The sequence below is a fragment of the Pleurodeles waltl genome, chromosome 12 (genome assembly GCF_031143425.1).
Source record: "Pleurodeles waltl isolate 20211129_DDA chromosome 12, aPleWal1.hap1.20221129, whole genome shotgun sequence".
Taxonomy (NCBI): Eukaryota; Metazoa; Chordata; class Amphibia; order Caudata; family Salamandridae; genus Pleurodeles; species Pleurodeles waltl.
In genome coordinates this window covers 590043077-590059961 of record NC_090451.1, presented here as the reverse complement: position 1 = coordinate 590059961, position 16885 = coordinate 590043077, and the positions used below count along the sequence as shown (strand labels likewise).

Sequence of the window (16885 nt, the reverse complement as noted above, 5' to 3'; positions counted from 1 at the left end):
ACTTGAGAAACCTCTAGTCACCTGTAATAATGAAGTGACTTAGCTGCTTTGCTATATTGCTATTACAGGAGATTTGTGACATCATAATGCCTGCTCTCAGAACCAGCTGTAAGGGTGAAAGATAGATCCTGGACTATCATTACAGCTGCAGTTTAAACAAAATATACTGTGTGACTATGTATTGTAAGGAATAAAATGGTCAAAGAACTCCTCTGTGACATGTAATATCCTTATAATGTACAGCAGGTCTACATTATGCCATATATCTGTGGAACACCCTATCAGTCTGTAATAAGACATTGTTTATTATGAGACACTTTGATCCTCTTTCCTCCTCTATACCTTCACAGAAACCCCAGAAACTCTCATTGAGCCCAGAGAAATTACTAAGGGTATCAACGGTTAAATGCAAGCATGGGCAATCCTCTCCAGGTTCACTTAGGCGAGTAGTACAAAATAGCCATAATATGAAAAGGCCCTTCACAACCAGGGCACTGGTGCCAGTGGACGTGCTGTGTGAAATAGAACTATGCCCATGGACAGGGTTGGCCTTCTCCATATGGGACCACTTTCTATTTTACCTTCATCTGCACTCTACTCCCCTTCTTACCACAGGTACGCAACATTGCTACTCTTATCGCACCATTTTTTGCACATATTCAGATTATTTACTGGACTCCTAGGGTCTTGGGATCTTCCTTCAAGAATCTTGACATCTCTCTTTCTTCTCCTAAAAAATGTGTTGGGATTCCAGAACTAAAAGGTACAATATATACTAGCTCAGTCCTGACCAGTCTGACTGAAACACATCCTACTCCAACATGCTCACAGGCAGTCTCTCGCTCTCTCTTTCTCTACTTTATCCTCATGTGTGGCACAATTCTGCACTTTCCTTCCATTTTTTACCCTCTCCTATCGGACCAGCAAATATTGACAGATATGACTATTGATACTACCGTCCTGTTGTATAATCGTCAAATTGAACAATTCGACACACCATCTCTGCATACTTTACCCAGATCCATAAACAACATTCACACTGTAAATCCCATCTACTACTAATGACAGTTCAATGACTTCCAACAGAACACATTTGGTTTAAATTCCATTTATTCATGTTCACACCACAGAGGTTCAACCATGGTTAGCCCAAATTATCTACTCACTTAAAACATGTGTGAAAGATACCAAGATTACAGCTAGTGGGCCTTTAGATTCACGTACTGTGCACTCTCCTGTCCTCTATTGTTGAGCTTCTACATTTTTTCAGTTTAGAAGTGTCTCATGACACCTCCCCTGAAAACAGTTACCTACCAGGACCCAGTCTCCAACTTGGATCATGTTTTTCACCTAAGGCTGGTATGTATGAGGAGATGCAAAATATTTATGAAGGTTAAGAAAGAAAACTACTCACCACGAGAAAAATTGCAGAGGATATGAATGGAGGAACTTTAATAGAGGTCCTGCAAGCTAATATTAGGGTTTCAAGAAGGGATTGGCAGCAGATTAGGAGGGAATATTATTTTAAGACATTCAAAAAAGGCTTTATTAGCAGGAGTTTTAAGTACTGACTGGTGTTCTTTGCTTTTGAGAAACAGAGATGTTGCAGCTCAGCGTATCCATTTAAGGAGTAGACAAGAAATGATTTCTGAAAGGTGCAACAAGCAGGAAATAATACTTTGTACTCTAACTGCTATGGACTGTATGTGAAAACTGTTAAAGAAGTGTCAAAATCACTTCCATGTCGCTGCATTACATGCCTGAATAATAGGTATTCAGCCTTTAACACCTCAAGCACCAAATCACAAGGTTCAGCGCCTTGAGGGTGGGGTGTAGTAAGTGCCCCTGATGTGAAAGTCAACAGAGGATGTAGGTTGAGAAACAACCTGCCCATTAACAAGTTGTTCTTGTTCCACCATTGCAGTTTGTGCTAACATCCAGACAGGAATGCTGTTTCAATGTAGCATACCAATGTCTGTAAGTGGGACAGGTTGTAAATGAAGGGAGAATGAATTTGCAGCAGTATTTGTCAGAGACTACACTAAGAGGAAGAGTGCATTCATCAGCATATTTCACAGGCCTGTGAACCAGTGATGACTGGACTATGTCGGAACTACCAGAATACGTTTTGAACTCTCTGAGGAACTATGGAATCCAAGGCATGACAGGAAAAGCCTAGGCAAACATCCCGCACCACAAAATAGAAACTGCTTTCCACCCAGACTCCTTGGATAATGCTATCTGCTGGTCAAGAGTGAGTATCTGGAATTTGGTGGCATTGTGAAGAGGTCCATGTAGGGAATGTCCCACCCTTGGAAGTTCGGGGTGACTTCCTTGTGTCTAATTCCATATGTGACTTGCTACCTTGTCCTTACTCACAAAGTCTATTTGGTCATTGCTGACCAATGCCAGAGAGGTTGAACCTCTCTAGGACAATGTGATACCACATTCTTCTTTCCAAATGCAAAAAACTCAGGTCATGTAGTCCATTAGAATTCTGCACTCAGTGCCTTCTATCCAAGAAGTGGAATACTTAGGTGCAGTCATCTATTTCTCACAAGCTCCACCTACATATTTTGTTACTCAAAATGTGATTGGTCAAATCATACCTTCTTGTTACAACTACTACTACTACTACTACTACAACACTGAAAAGTGCATCATCCTGATTGGTTTCTGTAGCATGACAGGGCCCCACAATGGAACACCCTCCTGATCTCCTATCATGCTTTCAAATGAACATACAATCTCTGGGTACCTCTCAAATGTCAAAGTTTTTCCTCTACCTGTACCCTCAATTCCCTCACAATTGCATTTCTCCATGTAATAAGATACCAATAAAATGAGATATATATTTTTGTGTGTGTATTGTTTCCTCCCTCAACCCTCATCTTCTACAATATCTACCTCTAGATTTAACTATCCATATTGTTTTGTTGAGTTATGCCACATTTAATCAATCAATCAATCAATCAGTTTTTGTGGAGCGCAGCTACTCACCCGTGAGAGTCTCAAGGTGCTGGGTGGGTTGGGGGGTGGAGCCTCATCCGAACAGCCACATCTTGGGGTTCTTCCTTAAGATGGTGAGCGATGGGCTTTGACTGAGGTTTAGGAGTAGGTTGTTCCAGCTCTTTGCTCCGATGTAGGTGAAGGATCGTCCTCCGGTGGTGGTTTTCCAAATGCGAGGGAAAATGGCCAAAGCCAGTTGAGTGGAGGGGCAGGATCTGGCAGGGTGTTGAAGGAGACACGGTGGTCCAGGTAGGAGGCTAGTCCGATGTTATGTATGGCTCTGTACTTGTGGGTGAGTAGCTTGAAGGTGATTTGTTTTTCTATCGGCAGCCAGTGGAGGGTCTTCAGGTGCTGGGAGATATGTTCTTGGCCTGGGAGGTTAAGGACAAGTCTGGTGGCGGCGTTCTGGATGAGTTGCAGCTTTTTGATGTTTCTCGTTGTGGAGCCGGCGCAGAGGGCGTTGCCGTAGTCAAGCTAGCTTGTGACTAAGGCATGGGTGACTGTCCTGCGGCAGTCTGCTGGGATCCATTTGAAAATTTTCCAGAGTTTGGGGAGGGTGTGCCAGCAGGAGGAGGTGACTGAGTTTACCTCTTGGGCCATAATTAGGGATGAGTCGAGGATGATGCCTAGGCTGCGGGTGTGCTCAGTCGGTGAAGGCGGGGTGCTGAGAGATGTGGACCACCTGGAGTCCCATGCTGAGATGGCGTTTCCGAAAATGATGAGCTCTGTCTTGTCAGACTTAAGCTTGAGGAAGCTTTCTCTCATCCAGATGGCAACGGCTTCCATTCCAGAGTGGAAATTTCTTTTGGCCGTGTCCGGGTCTTCGGTGAGTGAAATGATAAGTTGCATGTCATCGGCGTATGACACAATGTCCATTCTGTGGCTATTGACAATGGCTGCGAGTGGGTCATGTATATGTTGAAAAGAGTTGGACTCAGAGAGGCTCCTTGGGGAACTCCGCAGCTGACTCCTGTGGGTTTAGATTTGTAGTAAAGGGGCCTGAAGCACTGAGTCCTTCTGGAGAGGATGGAGTGGATCAATTTCAGGGCTGTTCGGCAGATTCCTATGTCGTGGAGTCTGGTGCATAGTGTTCTGTGGGAGACAATGTCGAAGGCCGCTGATAAGTTGAGGAGTATGAGTGCTGCGGTGTCGCCATGGTCTAGAAGTGATCGGAAGTCATGGGTGGCTGCAAGAAGCGCTGTCCTCGTGCTGTGGTTGCTGCAGAACCCAGGGAACTGTCCAGAGAGTTGTTGACTTCGATGAAATTTCGCAGTTGTGGGTTGATGGTTTTCTCCAGTACTTTGGCCGGGTGGGGTAGCAGCAAGATGGGCCAGAAGTTCTTTAGTGCTGATGGGACGGCGAGGGTTTCTTCAGAAGGGGCGTACTTTGGCACGTTTCCAGTGCTCGGGGAAGATGCCAGTGTTGACGGTGCGGTTTATCGTGTTCCGGAGCGCGGGGTGATGGATATGCTGGCTCTGAAGTACATGTGATGCGGGAAAGGGCCCATTGGAGCTCCGGAGTGGGTGCAGTTCATGATGCATTCTGTTTCTTCTGTGGTGAGTGTGGACCAGCTGTGGATGGTCTGGGAGGGTTCTGGGGGGAAAGGGAGGGGTGGTAGTTGTAGGTTCTGGTGCTGGGTTGGTTTTCCGGGCAGAAGCTGTCGCAGATGTCTTGGAGCTTGCAGTGGAAGAAGGTGGCGAGTTTGTCGCAGAGGTCTTGTGACGGTGGGATGCTAGTGGCTTCGGAGGGGAGATCTGTGAACTCTTTTATGAGTTCCTTCGTGGTGTGTGGAGTAGTTGATTTGTTCCCGGAGTGCGTTCTTTCTTGAGTTCTTGATACGTCAGTGGTGGATGGTGGTTGCGGCTCTGAAGGAGCAGAGGTCTTTGCCATTTTGGCTGTTCCTCCATTGTTTCTCTAGGCACCTGCAGGTGCGTTTGGATTCTTGGAGTTCGGTGGTGAACCAGCTGGCTTTTTTTGGTATGCGCTTGGCAGATGTCAGATGGAGGGGGGCTAAAATGTCAGAGCATTCGGTGATCCATGCTTTGAGATTGCGCACTGAGGTGTTGGCATCATCGGAGGGAGGTGGAAGGGTTTTGGAGAGTTGCTCGTTGGTTATTTTGTTCCTTTTTCTGTGGGATGTCCTGGGGGTGCAGATGAGGCTACTGCGTGCAGTGATGGTGAAGGGTAGGCAGCGGTGGTCGGTCCATTCTGGGGTGGAGATAGTCTCAATGGTAATCCGTTTGCTTGAGGTGAAGATGGGGTCCAGTGTGTGTCCTGCAATGTGCATGGGCACGGTGGTCAGCTGTCTGAGTCTGAGGGTGGCGAGGTTATCGAGAGGAGCTCTAGTGTTTGGATCACTGCGGTCCTCGAGGTGGAAATTCAGGTCGCCCAGAAGGAGGAAGTCATTGGATGCCAGGGCATGGTGGGTGGTGATGTCGTCGATGAATGTTGACGGGGTCGGTGGTCTGTAGACCAGGGTGCGGTGGATGGAGGAGTTGTGATTTGTGTGGACCAGGAAGTGGTGTTCAATGGTGTTGCACAGTTCTTCTGAGTTGACCTAGATACGTAGTGAAGACTTGTGTATGATTACTTTATGCAACCTTTATATGAAGAAGGATTTAAAATGTAAATTCAAACTTCAAGTCCTCTATTACCACTTTACTTTAGACAGTCAGAATAATGAGGAATAGTAGCTCTCCTACTATCTTTCATTTTTATTTTTCCCTTCTCTGACATTACTATTTTTTTCTGTACCTTAGCTACCATCCCTCGATTCCCATGTGGAGCCTAGCTGTGGAGGTTCTGTGTCTTGGGTCAAGCCCCAGCCCTCTCCAATATCTACTATAAGTGCCTAGGCGTTCATTTGTACCATAAAACCACCAGTGACCACAAATGATTCTCTCACTACACAACATGAGATAAGAAATTACTCAAATAGGATAAAGACACAAAGGAGACAATATGTTAATTGCTAATTTTGTAAAGTGCCCCTTTGCTCCACAGGCTCACCTGACACTCGTCCACTGGATCAAGGCTCGGTTTGCATAATAATACAATTAATTGCTAGACAAATAAAGATAGAGTATAAAGATTTCCAACAGTTATTCAAAATTAAAATTATCGGAATTAATGCTAAGCTTTGATGTGAAAGTTAAGTAAAAGGGACGTCTGGTTCTGTGAGAGGGGCATTATTATAGAAAAGGAAAGGTCAATATTAATAACTGAAAAGCGGTAATATGGCTTTTTGTTGAGACATGAGCTGTTTTAATAAGGTTTTGACTATATCAATCGTATATAATGTGACATGTATAAAAACACACGATGGAGGTGGTAAATGTTGACGAAAACAACAAGGGAAGTGTTGTGTTATAGCAAGAATGATTTTTCTAATCAATTAAATTAAAAAATAACACTGGAATCAAGTCTTGGTGATAGGGTTTACTACATCATTTGCTAATTGAATGCAGACTGAGGAGAATTGTTTGCAACAGCCGTTTCTGTGCAAAGCGTTCCGATCTAAGACTTAAAGAACAATGATGGTAGAGCGTAACACTCCACCTGGACTTCTCTAGACGTGGCAGTCTTTTGTGACTACGTGGCTGCTGCAGACACCTCTTCCTCGAATCATTAGGTCACATAACGAACACCTCACTCACCTTTCTCACACATGAAGGTGACAACACAAATGTTTGGCTTATTCCACATATTTAGCTCATCCCATAGCTCCCCTTTCCAAAATATGTTAAGGATCTATTCCGCCTGGTGAGCTTAGGCCCAATGTCCTCCAATATAATTAGCTGTACCTGTAACTCAGGCCACACACTTCAACTTACACTCTATTTTGGGCAAAATGCTCCGTATTTGTGTGGCCTGCCCCACATTCCGTATCTCACAATCCTTTGATTTACATGGCTTCATAAACAATCCTATTTACTCAGCAAAGAGCTTCATTTATGAGCCTAAACTGAAACAAGTATTGGCAAATCCAATAGGTCTCGCCTAGGGCTTTGTCAATGTTTTTTAGCCATGTTGTAAATTAACCACTTGCTGTGCAGCATGCTGTAAAATGTATTTAAAAAGTGCTATGACACAGTCAATGCTAGTCACGTCATACTCGTTTTTGTTTTACTTTCAACGATGCTGCATAGCAGCTAGACTGCTGTACTACATGACTTAAACAATGAAAAGCTAAACAGTAGAGCTATTTGGCTCTGTCAATATTTTCGGTGCCATGTTGTACAGCAGCATGGCGGTGTGCAGCATGATTAAACGCAAAAAAAGGTGCTGTTTACTGTCCAGCACTGAGTGCGTCACTCCAGTTTTTTTTTTTTTTTTTTTTTATTTTTTTTTTTTAACTTTTAGCCATGCTAGACAACAGCTGCACTGATGTACAACATTTCTAAAAAACACAAAGCTTATAGGTCTTGCATACGCGAGACCTACAGGTTTTGGCAATGCTTATTAAAGTTGCTGTATAAAGTGTGCAACACTAACATTATAATTGTCTGTGATTTGAGTGCTTAGTTACGTCTAAATTTTTTCTTATCTCTTGAAATAACAATGAGTAATAATAACAATAATACAAATAATGATGATAATAATAATAACAGAGCGCATGGCACAACTGAAAGACTTAGTACAACAGCCACATCAGTGGACATATTTAAAACTTCTCACTTGTAATGGAAGTATATGGTGGTCATGTTTTCTTGGTAACTTTTTTCCTTGTTATTATTGTGGCATATGTTTTCAATAAAAAACAGTCCTTGGACCAAGCTTGCCAAGGAATTACCTTTTGGCTTTGCCAATGCTTGTTAATTCATCTACTGGTGGCCTGCAACTTTAATAGCTTTACCTGCTATTTTCCATGTTTATACAGACCTCTGATGGCATTTCGTATTTTTAACTTGCTGGTGAAGTGGATATTCCAGCCTACTCCGTAGGTTTCCTGAAACATCAGCCTCGCCCGCGGCCACACCCCTGGAAGTCTGGTAACCAATTCTGTGGCAATGAATACCTGTTCAGTGGCTTGTGGTTGGTCCATACCTTTGGAGTACAAGAATTACTACATGAAGCATGCGAGGGAAGGTGGTTTTTGGGAATCTGTAGTGACTATGGTCCCCGATCAGCACTCACAGCCCCTTGCACCATCAGTTGAGCATAGCGCCTTGGATGAGAGAGCCTGGATCTTGGATATTTTGGTGCTGCACTACGGATGCATAACCGAGTAATTTAAAATCATCTCTCGGAGGTGTTGATAAACAGGAGGGCAGCTGCAGAAGATTGTCGGGTGAGTCCCACTGCGGTGTTTATGGCAGAGGTTTTCCAAGAGCTTAAAATTCAAACAGAGAACTGAGGGGCTAAGGTAAAGATCCTATGGCCGAGTCTGCGGCTGGGAAGGTCCTGGCACGATCATTTTACCTTGACTGTAAGCAGTGATATTCTGCCTTGGTTCGTGCTGCACATCACTGGAGGCTTGGGAAACGCTACACAATTGTGAACGTTAAGTTGCCGTGTACGCATTTTTAAATCACACAATTATGATGCATTCCCCATATACCAGGCTCCTGGAGATTTAGTGATCATCCCAGGATAACAGGATTTTAAGTCAAGTGAAAGGCCTCATTTGGGACTGGAACCCAAGTCTAGCGGTTTCAGAGTCCACGGAGTCCTTCATCCATGTCCTCAAATAGGTCAGTAAGGCCCTTGGATGAGTCTAGCACTGGGAGAAGCACGCCTCACTCCCTTTGAGCTGTGTCTGCTACCACTTGCAGTTTGAGAAATGTAGCACAGTTGAGGGACTGCTAATTTTCATCGCCAAACAACATGACTGCAGACACACCGAATGCTCTGAATTCACCCATCTGTAATACATGATCAGAGTTTAAGCCTCACATCAGCTGACTGTGGCAGAAGATTTCAGGGAAAGCACCTTAGATGCCAGCTACATGCTTCGCGCAAGCCCCCTAATGAACAGCTGTGAAGTTGGCATTTTCAAACTCTTTTTTATTAAAATCTTGATAAATATTACCCGTGTGAGGAACTGATGGCTGCAAAAACCAGGAGAAAAATCCTGTAGAAGGTAGGTTTTGTGCGGCCAAATTGTTTCACAAAACCTTTGTTTATGCAGAACATCTTACCTGCATACACCCTTTTAATTCTTGCATGTACTTCCACTGGAGTACCTATAATGCAAACAGCTATAGTCTGAGATTTTTTGGAGGGAGGTTGGGGAGAGGGGGTGAAGGGGAGAGAGGGTGAAGAGGAGAGGGCTCGATATCGTGCCTAGGTCGATGCCAGCTTCTAACTCTCTCGGAGCACTTTGAGGAACTGTAGCTCTGAGAGACCAGAAACTCAATGAAGAGATTTTTGCAATAGAGAAAGTCATGGCGAGCAGGGCAAGCTGTGCGAAAACCTCAGGCTATGAATATTTAGTCTTTTTTCTCCCCCAAAATGATATATCTAGTGCATGTCAGTGTTTTTTTTTCTTATTGTATTGTGAACAGTTATATAGTGCCAACTCAACGCTGGGCTCAAAAGAGTGCGTGCTGTACGTTTGACAAAAATAGCAAAACAACAACTGTCCTAATAATTTAGGTGAGGACATTGGTACATTTGGCATACTTTCTCTTAGAGGAACATGCTGGTTTCGAGCAAGAGTTTGTGCCCATGGTCACAATATGCACCCAAGAATGGGCAATCAGCCTCCTTGGACTGAATTGCGTGACTGGTCTCTGTAGCGCTGACTGTTGCAGGTTTAGTACTCATATCTTCTGTAGCAACGTTGACTTTAAAGGTTAAAATTCAAACTTTTTCTGATTTCCTTTTATTTTTCAAGCCCCACACCTTAGGTGGGAAATACCAGCTGGGTCTCATAGCGCTATTGGATTGCAATAGAGGTGGTCCCTATCCCAAACAGGAAATGTAAGAGAAATTCACAATCTCCTATTGTTTCATTTAAGCTCCTATGCCTTGAGTGCATAATAACCTTCTCACACTGACGTTCCCCAAACAGGGCGAAACGTGTCTGTGATTGTCGAACGTCTGTTATCCCGTTCTTCTTTGAAGCACTGAGTAGTGTTTACCGTGCCACTTTTGATGATGGTATGCTTCCAGTCCTTGTAACTGGAAAGGGGGCTCCTTGTGAATGTTTTGCACACCCACAGGTTCTGCTTGCGAGCACCTCACAGGATATAAACTCTTGACAATGGGAATCAGGGCAGGCCTTGAGGAGAGTGTATGAGGAATGAAAGAGAGCTAAAACACCAGAGCATGAGTCGAAGTTTTGATCGGTTCGTGCTGTCTGCAGTTTTTACCAGTGCTGCTACTTCGGCACTGTACATGCCGCTAGGGTAGCTCGTCGTGGTAAGTACCTACTGCAGTAAAACTTCGAGAGTTCCAACTTTTTATTTGTAAAAATGATTTTATCGTTAAAAATATATATATATATATTTTGGGATCGTTTTAGTGAACGGCAAAATGTTTTTCTTAAATTAGTTCAAGTAACTGGTGCTCATATAAAACATTCCGACTGCTTTGGGTTGGGTCGAATTCACGATACTCAAAAATGCTCTCCGTTAACCTTTCCTTATAACGAACGGCAAGATGTTTTCTTAAATTAATTTGTGTTACTCGTGTTCCCATAAAGTGTCCCAAAACCTTCGGCATCCATAACGAAAGGATAAACAGTACCTCAATCGGACAGCGCGAGCAGCAGATGGACACTAATTAATAATTATCAATCTGTACTTGGGCCGTGTACCACAGAAAGACACGGAAGTGTTGCAGGAAGTGACGCCTCTGCAGCCCTACCTAATTGGAAGGCAGCAAAGAAGAGTAATAATGATGCCAACGAATGGTAAATAATGGGCGGGCTAAAAGCCCCTCTTTAGATTTTTTATCAGATACAATATGTCGCTAAGCACGTTACCCACAGGCTCGACCTGAAAACGAAAATCAATAAACATTTCCATGGCTAAATCTGGAAATCCATGGTTCTAAATGCGTCCCATGGCTACACCTGGAAACTGTGAATTTCCAGAGCTGTAAATCTGTGACCTTGTGTAATATAACTGATGTTCATGTAAAGCGCTCCAAAACTCTGCGGTCGAATTTTCACTATACAAATCTAGCTCCCCCACCCCTCCCCCAAAAATTGTAAGGTTGTACTCCTTTATGGCATTTTCAAAGTATAAGGACCAATGTACTTGGCGTGGGGATTCTCTGGGCACGTCCATCACACATCTTTAGGTGGCCTAACCCGTATCTGAAACTCAAGCTGCATGTCACCCATTATCATATGAGTCCCACATTTTCCCTCCGGTGCTCAGAACTGTGATTCCTTGCCCCCACTCTTCACTGATCCCCAGCAAGGTCTGTGGTATGCAAATACCAATGTATTTATGATAAATGTATATATAGATGTGTACACTTACTTTGCCTCTCGAGCTCCTGCACTGCAATAGTGGAGATCGGTCTCTTTGGGTGCCCATTGCGGTACTGATGAAGTGCGTCAAGGATGTCAGTCTCTACAGTGAACTCTGTGTCCCACTCATAGTTCTCATCAACAGAGGTGTTCCTCCTACAGAATAAAATGGTAGGTTAGATTACAAAACAGGTGATGAGAAAAAAACGTACAGATTCTTCAGGTATAATACCAAACAACCAATCACAAAGCACCACAAAGCACAATAGAGTAGTTGGGATAAGTAGTTTTCCTACGAGGAGGCAGCTAGGGAAGTACTTGGAAATACAAGCTGTTTGGAATTCCGCACTCATTGAGCAATCAGACCTGGCGGCTCTCCTATGGTATGGAGGGTTTCTTCCCCAAGAACTATAGGTTTGATTTAGAGTTTGGCAGACAGGTTACTATTATGATTTCAGTAGGATAAAATGGAATCGTAATATGGCAAACGGGATATCCATCATGTTGGTGACTGAGTAATCCTATCCTCCAAACTCTAAATAAGGTTCTATATTTTGAAAAATGATCAAAACAACCCGTCCCAATTTTCCCTATTGGCTTGACTGTTTTTTTTTTGTTTGTTTTTTTACATAGTTCTGAAGAGAAACACCCAGTCCAATAGGGTTTTTTGCAGCACCCTGTATGACCAGTCCAGCCATGGAGAGGGCTCTTCACTGCCTTCCATATACGTGCTAGTAGAATGACTATGGGAACGTGGTCAGGGTTGGAGTTAGAAAAAACCGGAAGAAACAAAAACTGAAGCAGACCTGGTTTGTCGTTCCAACCATTCACACCAGGCAGTGATAGAAGGCATATGTATGTGGGAGTTCACATGTGCATTGATGTGTACTTCTCAGTGAACTTGTATCTGTTTGGTGTCTTCATGACTGTGTATGCATCCGTTTCTGTGTCTCTATGACTGTGTGTATCTGTGTTTGCCTGCATCTGCATGTCCCGGTGTGCAAGTCTGCATTTGTGCTATACAGTCTGCTTTTTGTATTTTTTGAAGTTACACGTTCTGCGAGTTCACGTTTTTATTTCTATGCAAGAATTCATATGTTGGGGAGTGTATGTCTTTGTGTTTCAGTGTGTTTAGGTGTGTGCCTGATTTTTGAAGTGTATGTGCATCAAACTAGTTTGATAATACGTGTTGGCAAGTACGTATGTTTTTCAGTCGTTTGATATATTTGCATTTAGAAGTACAAGTCTCATTGCTTCATTTAGAGTTTCGAATTGAAGGAACCACACCATAAATCAGCAACGATTGTGCCTAGTCAAACTGGCAGTTCCGCTTCTTTGTTTAGAACTGGCACCCGAGACATTGTGTCCCAGCCCAGGCAAGAAAAAATAACAATTTCCTCCATATAAAGAGAAAAAGTCACGCATGCTCCTATTACTTTCCAGTAATTGCATTACTCCTAGTCCTTCACCCTCGCCTTCCGTCGGAACAAATGGAGTTACTGGTGAGTAATATGAGCAGCACCTCCACGTCCCTCCCTCGCTTTCCTTCAGAACAAACGAGACATAACAAGCCAAGCAAGAGAACAACTGAGTTGCATAAACACAGAAATTCAATTTATTCAATAATGACAAATGCAAAACTGCTGTATTACTTCATGGAGGTCAGTACTTTGTGACCAAGGTCATTATCAAGCACATCCAATTAGGCAATCCCATAATGCTTGACAAAGGTGGAAGGAGTAGCCCACGTAGCCACTCTACAAATCTCCATGGTCGACGCCCCGTGCAATTCAGCCATTGTTGTAGCCATGCTACGCGTGGCCCTTTCCTGATCCCCAAGAGGAGGAACTTCACCCTTTGCCTCATATGCTAGGGAAATTAAGGAACATACCCATCAGCTCAAAGTACAAGTTGTTAGTTTCACCCCTTTCCTTGCAGGCCAAAAATTCTTAAACAAAGTATTTGCCCTTCTAAAAGAATTCCACGCTCTGCAAAAACCCCTTCTTACATCCAGACAATGCAACCTGTGCTCCTCATTTGCAGTTGGAGAGGGGCAACATGCTGGAAGGACTACCTCCTGCTGGGAATGAAAACTGGAATTAATCTTGGAAGGAAGGAACAGGAACCAAAACTACTTTATTTGAAAAAGATTTACAGAAGGGATACCTGCAAGGCAAAGCTCCAATTTCACCTAGTCTTCTAGCAGAGCTATGGCACAAAAAAAAAACAAATGCCACCACAAACATTTTATGAAACTTAGAGTCTTCAAATCCACAAGATCCAAAGGTTCAAATAGAGGCTGGCATCCAACACCACTGGCAAAAGTCCAACTTGGTAATTGACCGGAAAGCCTAGGAAAGAGATTAAACAAGCCCTGGAAAAATATAGGCATTAGGCCCTTGTAATCCTTCACTTTTCTCCATGAACTTTTAGTATTGCAACCGTTAAACCCAAACAAGATCCATCCTGCAAGAATTGCATGATAAAAAAAGATTGGCTGAAGTAGGATCAAATTCCCTCCTCCCACACCAATTAGAAAATGCTTTCCAACGTCTAGAGTAAGATCGGAGAGTAGGGGAATGTTGTGATGCCTGTAGAGTACCACAAGATCCTTAGTAACCCCTAACAAAGCGAAACCTTCTTGCCAACCTCCAGGCCGTCAACTGCAACCTTGTTAATGTCCCCAAGACAGGAACGGAAAGCCAGAAGGAGATGGTACTACCGGCAATGTTCACTCCAGACCCCTCTTTGTAAGCACCACAAGAGGAAACCAATTTGCCCGGGGCCAATGGGGAGCAATCAACCTCTCCCTTGTGCAGAATTCTGAAGCTTGGTATTTCCTGGAGAGGCAAAGAGATTTTAGCCCAGACGATCCCAATCTTGAACAATGAGGCTCAGCAGAGCAGGGTTAAGACAGAAATTCAGCAAGAAGGGAATTTCCCTGTTTAGAGGATCAAATTCCCCCCAAATGTAGATCTCAGAGACATCATGGATTTTTCAGCCCAATCGAAAATAACCTGAGTGATCAAGTTCAAAGACCTAGATCTGTACCCCACCGCATGTTGATGTAAACCTTCACATTACCATATAGTTGGTGCTGACCACAACTGCTTTCGCCAAAAGGAGAGGATTGAAGTGTAGAACTGCTAAATAAATGGCTTACATTTCTCTCCAATTCGAAGACCTTAGTGCTCCTTAAGAGACCAAACGCACTGAACACGCTGAGTGTCCAACCAGGCCTCCTAAACGAAGAGGCTGTTGTCAGAATCACTGGAGGTAAATGTGACAGAGGTTAAATGTGACAGAGGAACTCCCTTCAACAAATGTTCTTAATACAACACCATACTAAACCCGTCCAAACCTATTGTGTCATTCTGACGCAAAATGATAGACTGTGGGAAATCGGAGACCAATTGGACAGAATCTACTTCGGAAGCTTGTGCAGGCGATATCTGGTCTACGGGACCAGAAAAAACGTTTCTGCCAAGTGACCCTGGACCTGCAAACTGTCTGAGGCTTTAGGTCCTGCGAGCCTTAACAGATTCCAAACTTGTGTATGCAAATTGCAAAGTTTTTTTTCTGACAACATCACCAACCCCATGTGAGTCTGTAAAATGGCTCCGATAAACACCAAATCTTGAGATGGAACCAGGAAATATTTTTCCAAGTTGACTAGGAACCTGTGGCCTTAAAACACCTGCAAAGACCCGTTCCACATGAGTTAACATCTAGGATCTTCCTGAAGACTGCACAAGCAGCTTGTCTAGGTAAGATTGAACGAGAACCCCTTCAAAGTTAAGACTGGCAATCAATGGGGCCAGGACCTTTGTGAAGGCCCTTAAAGAAGATTTTAGACCAAAGGTAAGAACACAGAACTGAAAATGTTCTTCTATTGCCAAATAAGCAAAGGCACCTGCTTTGGTTTGGCAACCAGTACCTGGTTACAAAGAACACTTGTATCTGGAGGTCACTACGCAAATTATCACATACCCCTTGCTAACAATATTCAGGCACCACTGATCCGTGACATCCTCCATCCAGAACTGTAGGACATGATGTATCTTGCCTCTGACAGGAAGAGAACTGAATGAAGTTTAACTGTCTTTGAGGTCCCCTTCTGTTTAGGAACATTGTGCTTTGGTGAGAATGATCAGGTATGGAATCTCCTTATTCTGAAAGAAGAAAAGCAAGAATCATGCTTTGGATATGACATAAGATGATCTGTCCCAACCTTTACCACCAGTAGAACCTCCTCTGTAGGGCATAGCGTGTTTGCGTTCTTTGCATTCTTTAGATATCATCACATTCAAATTTTCCCCAAAAAGAGAATGTTTCTCAAATAGAATCTTCAGAAAAGAGGACTTCTCACACGGATCCACTTTCCACTGCCTCAGCCAGAGGTTCCTCTTGGCTACAATCAAAGCCCCCATCGACATAGATGATGAAGGGATAGTGTCAGAAGAGATGTCTGCTAGCAGTCTCGCATGCTGCTCGATCACACTCTACTGCACACTCTTAAGTACGCTAGAACCTCCTGAACTGCCACAACAAGCTCGTTGGATTCCTGGACCAAAGACTGAGCCGAGTAAGCAGAATAAATACTGGCTTTAAGAACCAGAGTCTCAGCAAAGAAAGCTGTTTTGAGATTTTAATCTACTCTCTTATCTGCAGCATCTATGAGAGTGCAATCACCTGGGTTGATGGCAGCTTTACCAATTAAAGTAGCCAATATAATATCCAGTTTCACAAAATGCAGGAGAACCTTCTCCCCTCCCACAAATACAACTTTTGAAAGAAGCAGGTAACGAACTATATCAACCTCTTTCCATTCACCCATAACCATGTGCTTGATTGGGTATGAAAAGGCATTGTTAACCTGGATAGCTTAACGTACTGAGGAAAAAGTTCAAACATCCTACAACAGGCAAGAAGGAAAACAGATTCTCTTGAACATGAGCAAGAACGTCCCACATCACCTCACGTGAGACATATTTTCCCGATGATCTAGATGGAGTATCCAGATCTGAGGCCACTGAATCATCAGGTGCCAGGGTTGTAGGTTTGACAGGCCACACAACCGTGAAGAATGAGATTCCGTTGTCTTAGACACAGAAGCCTCAATCATGTCTTGAACCTTATCCTTAGACATGAGGGGTGGAACCTCAGCAGCAGTGGTCCTGCCCCGATAAGTCTTTTTGCAGGAACAGAACTCTTTTCATCAGAAGAAGAGGTAGTTGATAATACATGTTTGCGCTTGACAGACAAATATCTTTCCCTCCATTCTGTCAACTGAATAAGAACAACCAGCACAACCCTGTAGTAACAAGAGCCACAGTCTCAAAATACACCAATAAACAAAACGTATGTAGTTCCATCAACAGTCAAACGGAAAGCAGAAAGAAAAAGCCTCAAAAATGCATGAGTATTACCTATAAGAGTGATCAAGGAATG

At 43.5% G+C, this 16885-nt stretch overlaps 1 protein-coding gene across 2 annotated transcripts in view; it reads right to left on the bottom strand.

Moving 5' to 3' along the window:
- Positions 1–16885, bottom strand: part of IGSF9 (immunoglobulin superfamily member 9) — a 466550-nt gene that overhangs the window by 87621 nt on the left and 362044 nt on the right. For both annotated transcript variants that reach the window (XM_069217763.1, XM_069217765.1), the window contains exon 19: positions 11445–11590. In XM_069217763.1, coding sequence (XP_069073864.1) covers positions 11445–11590 — 146 coding nt within the window. The remainder of the gene's footprint in view (positions 1–11444; positions 11591–16885) is intronic.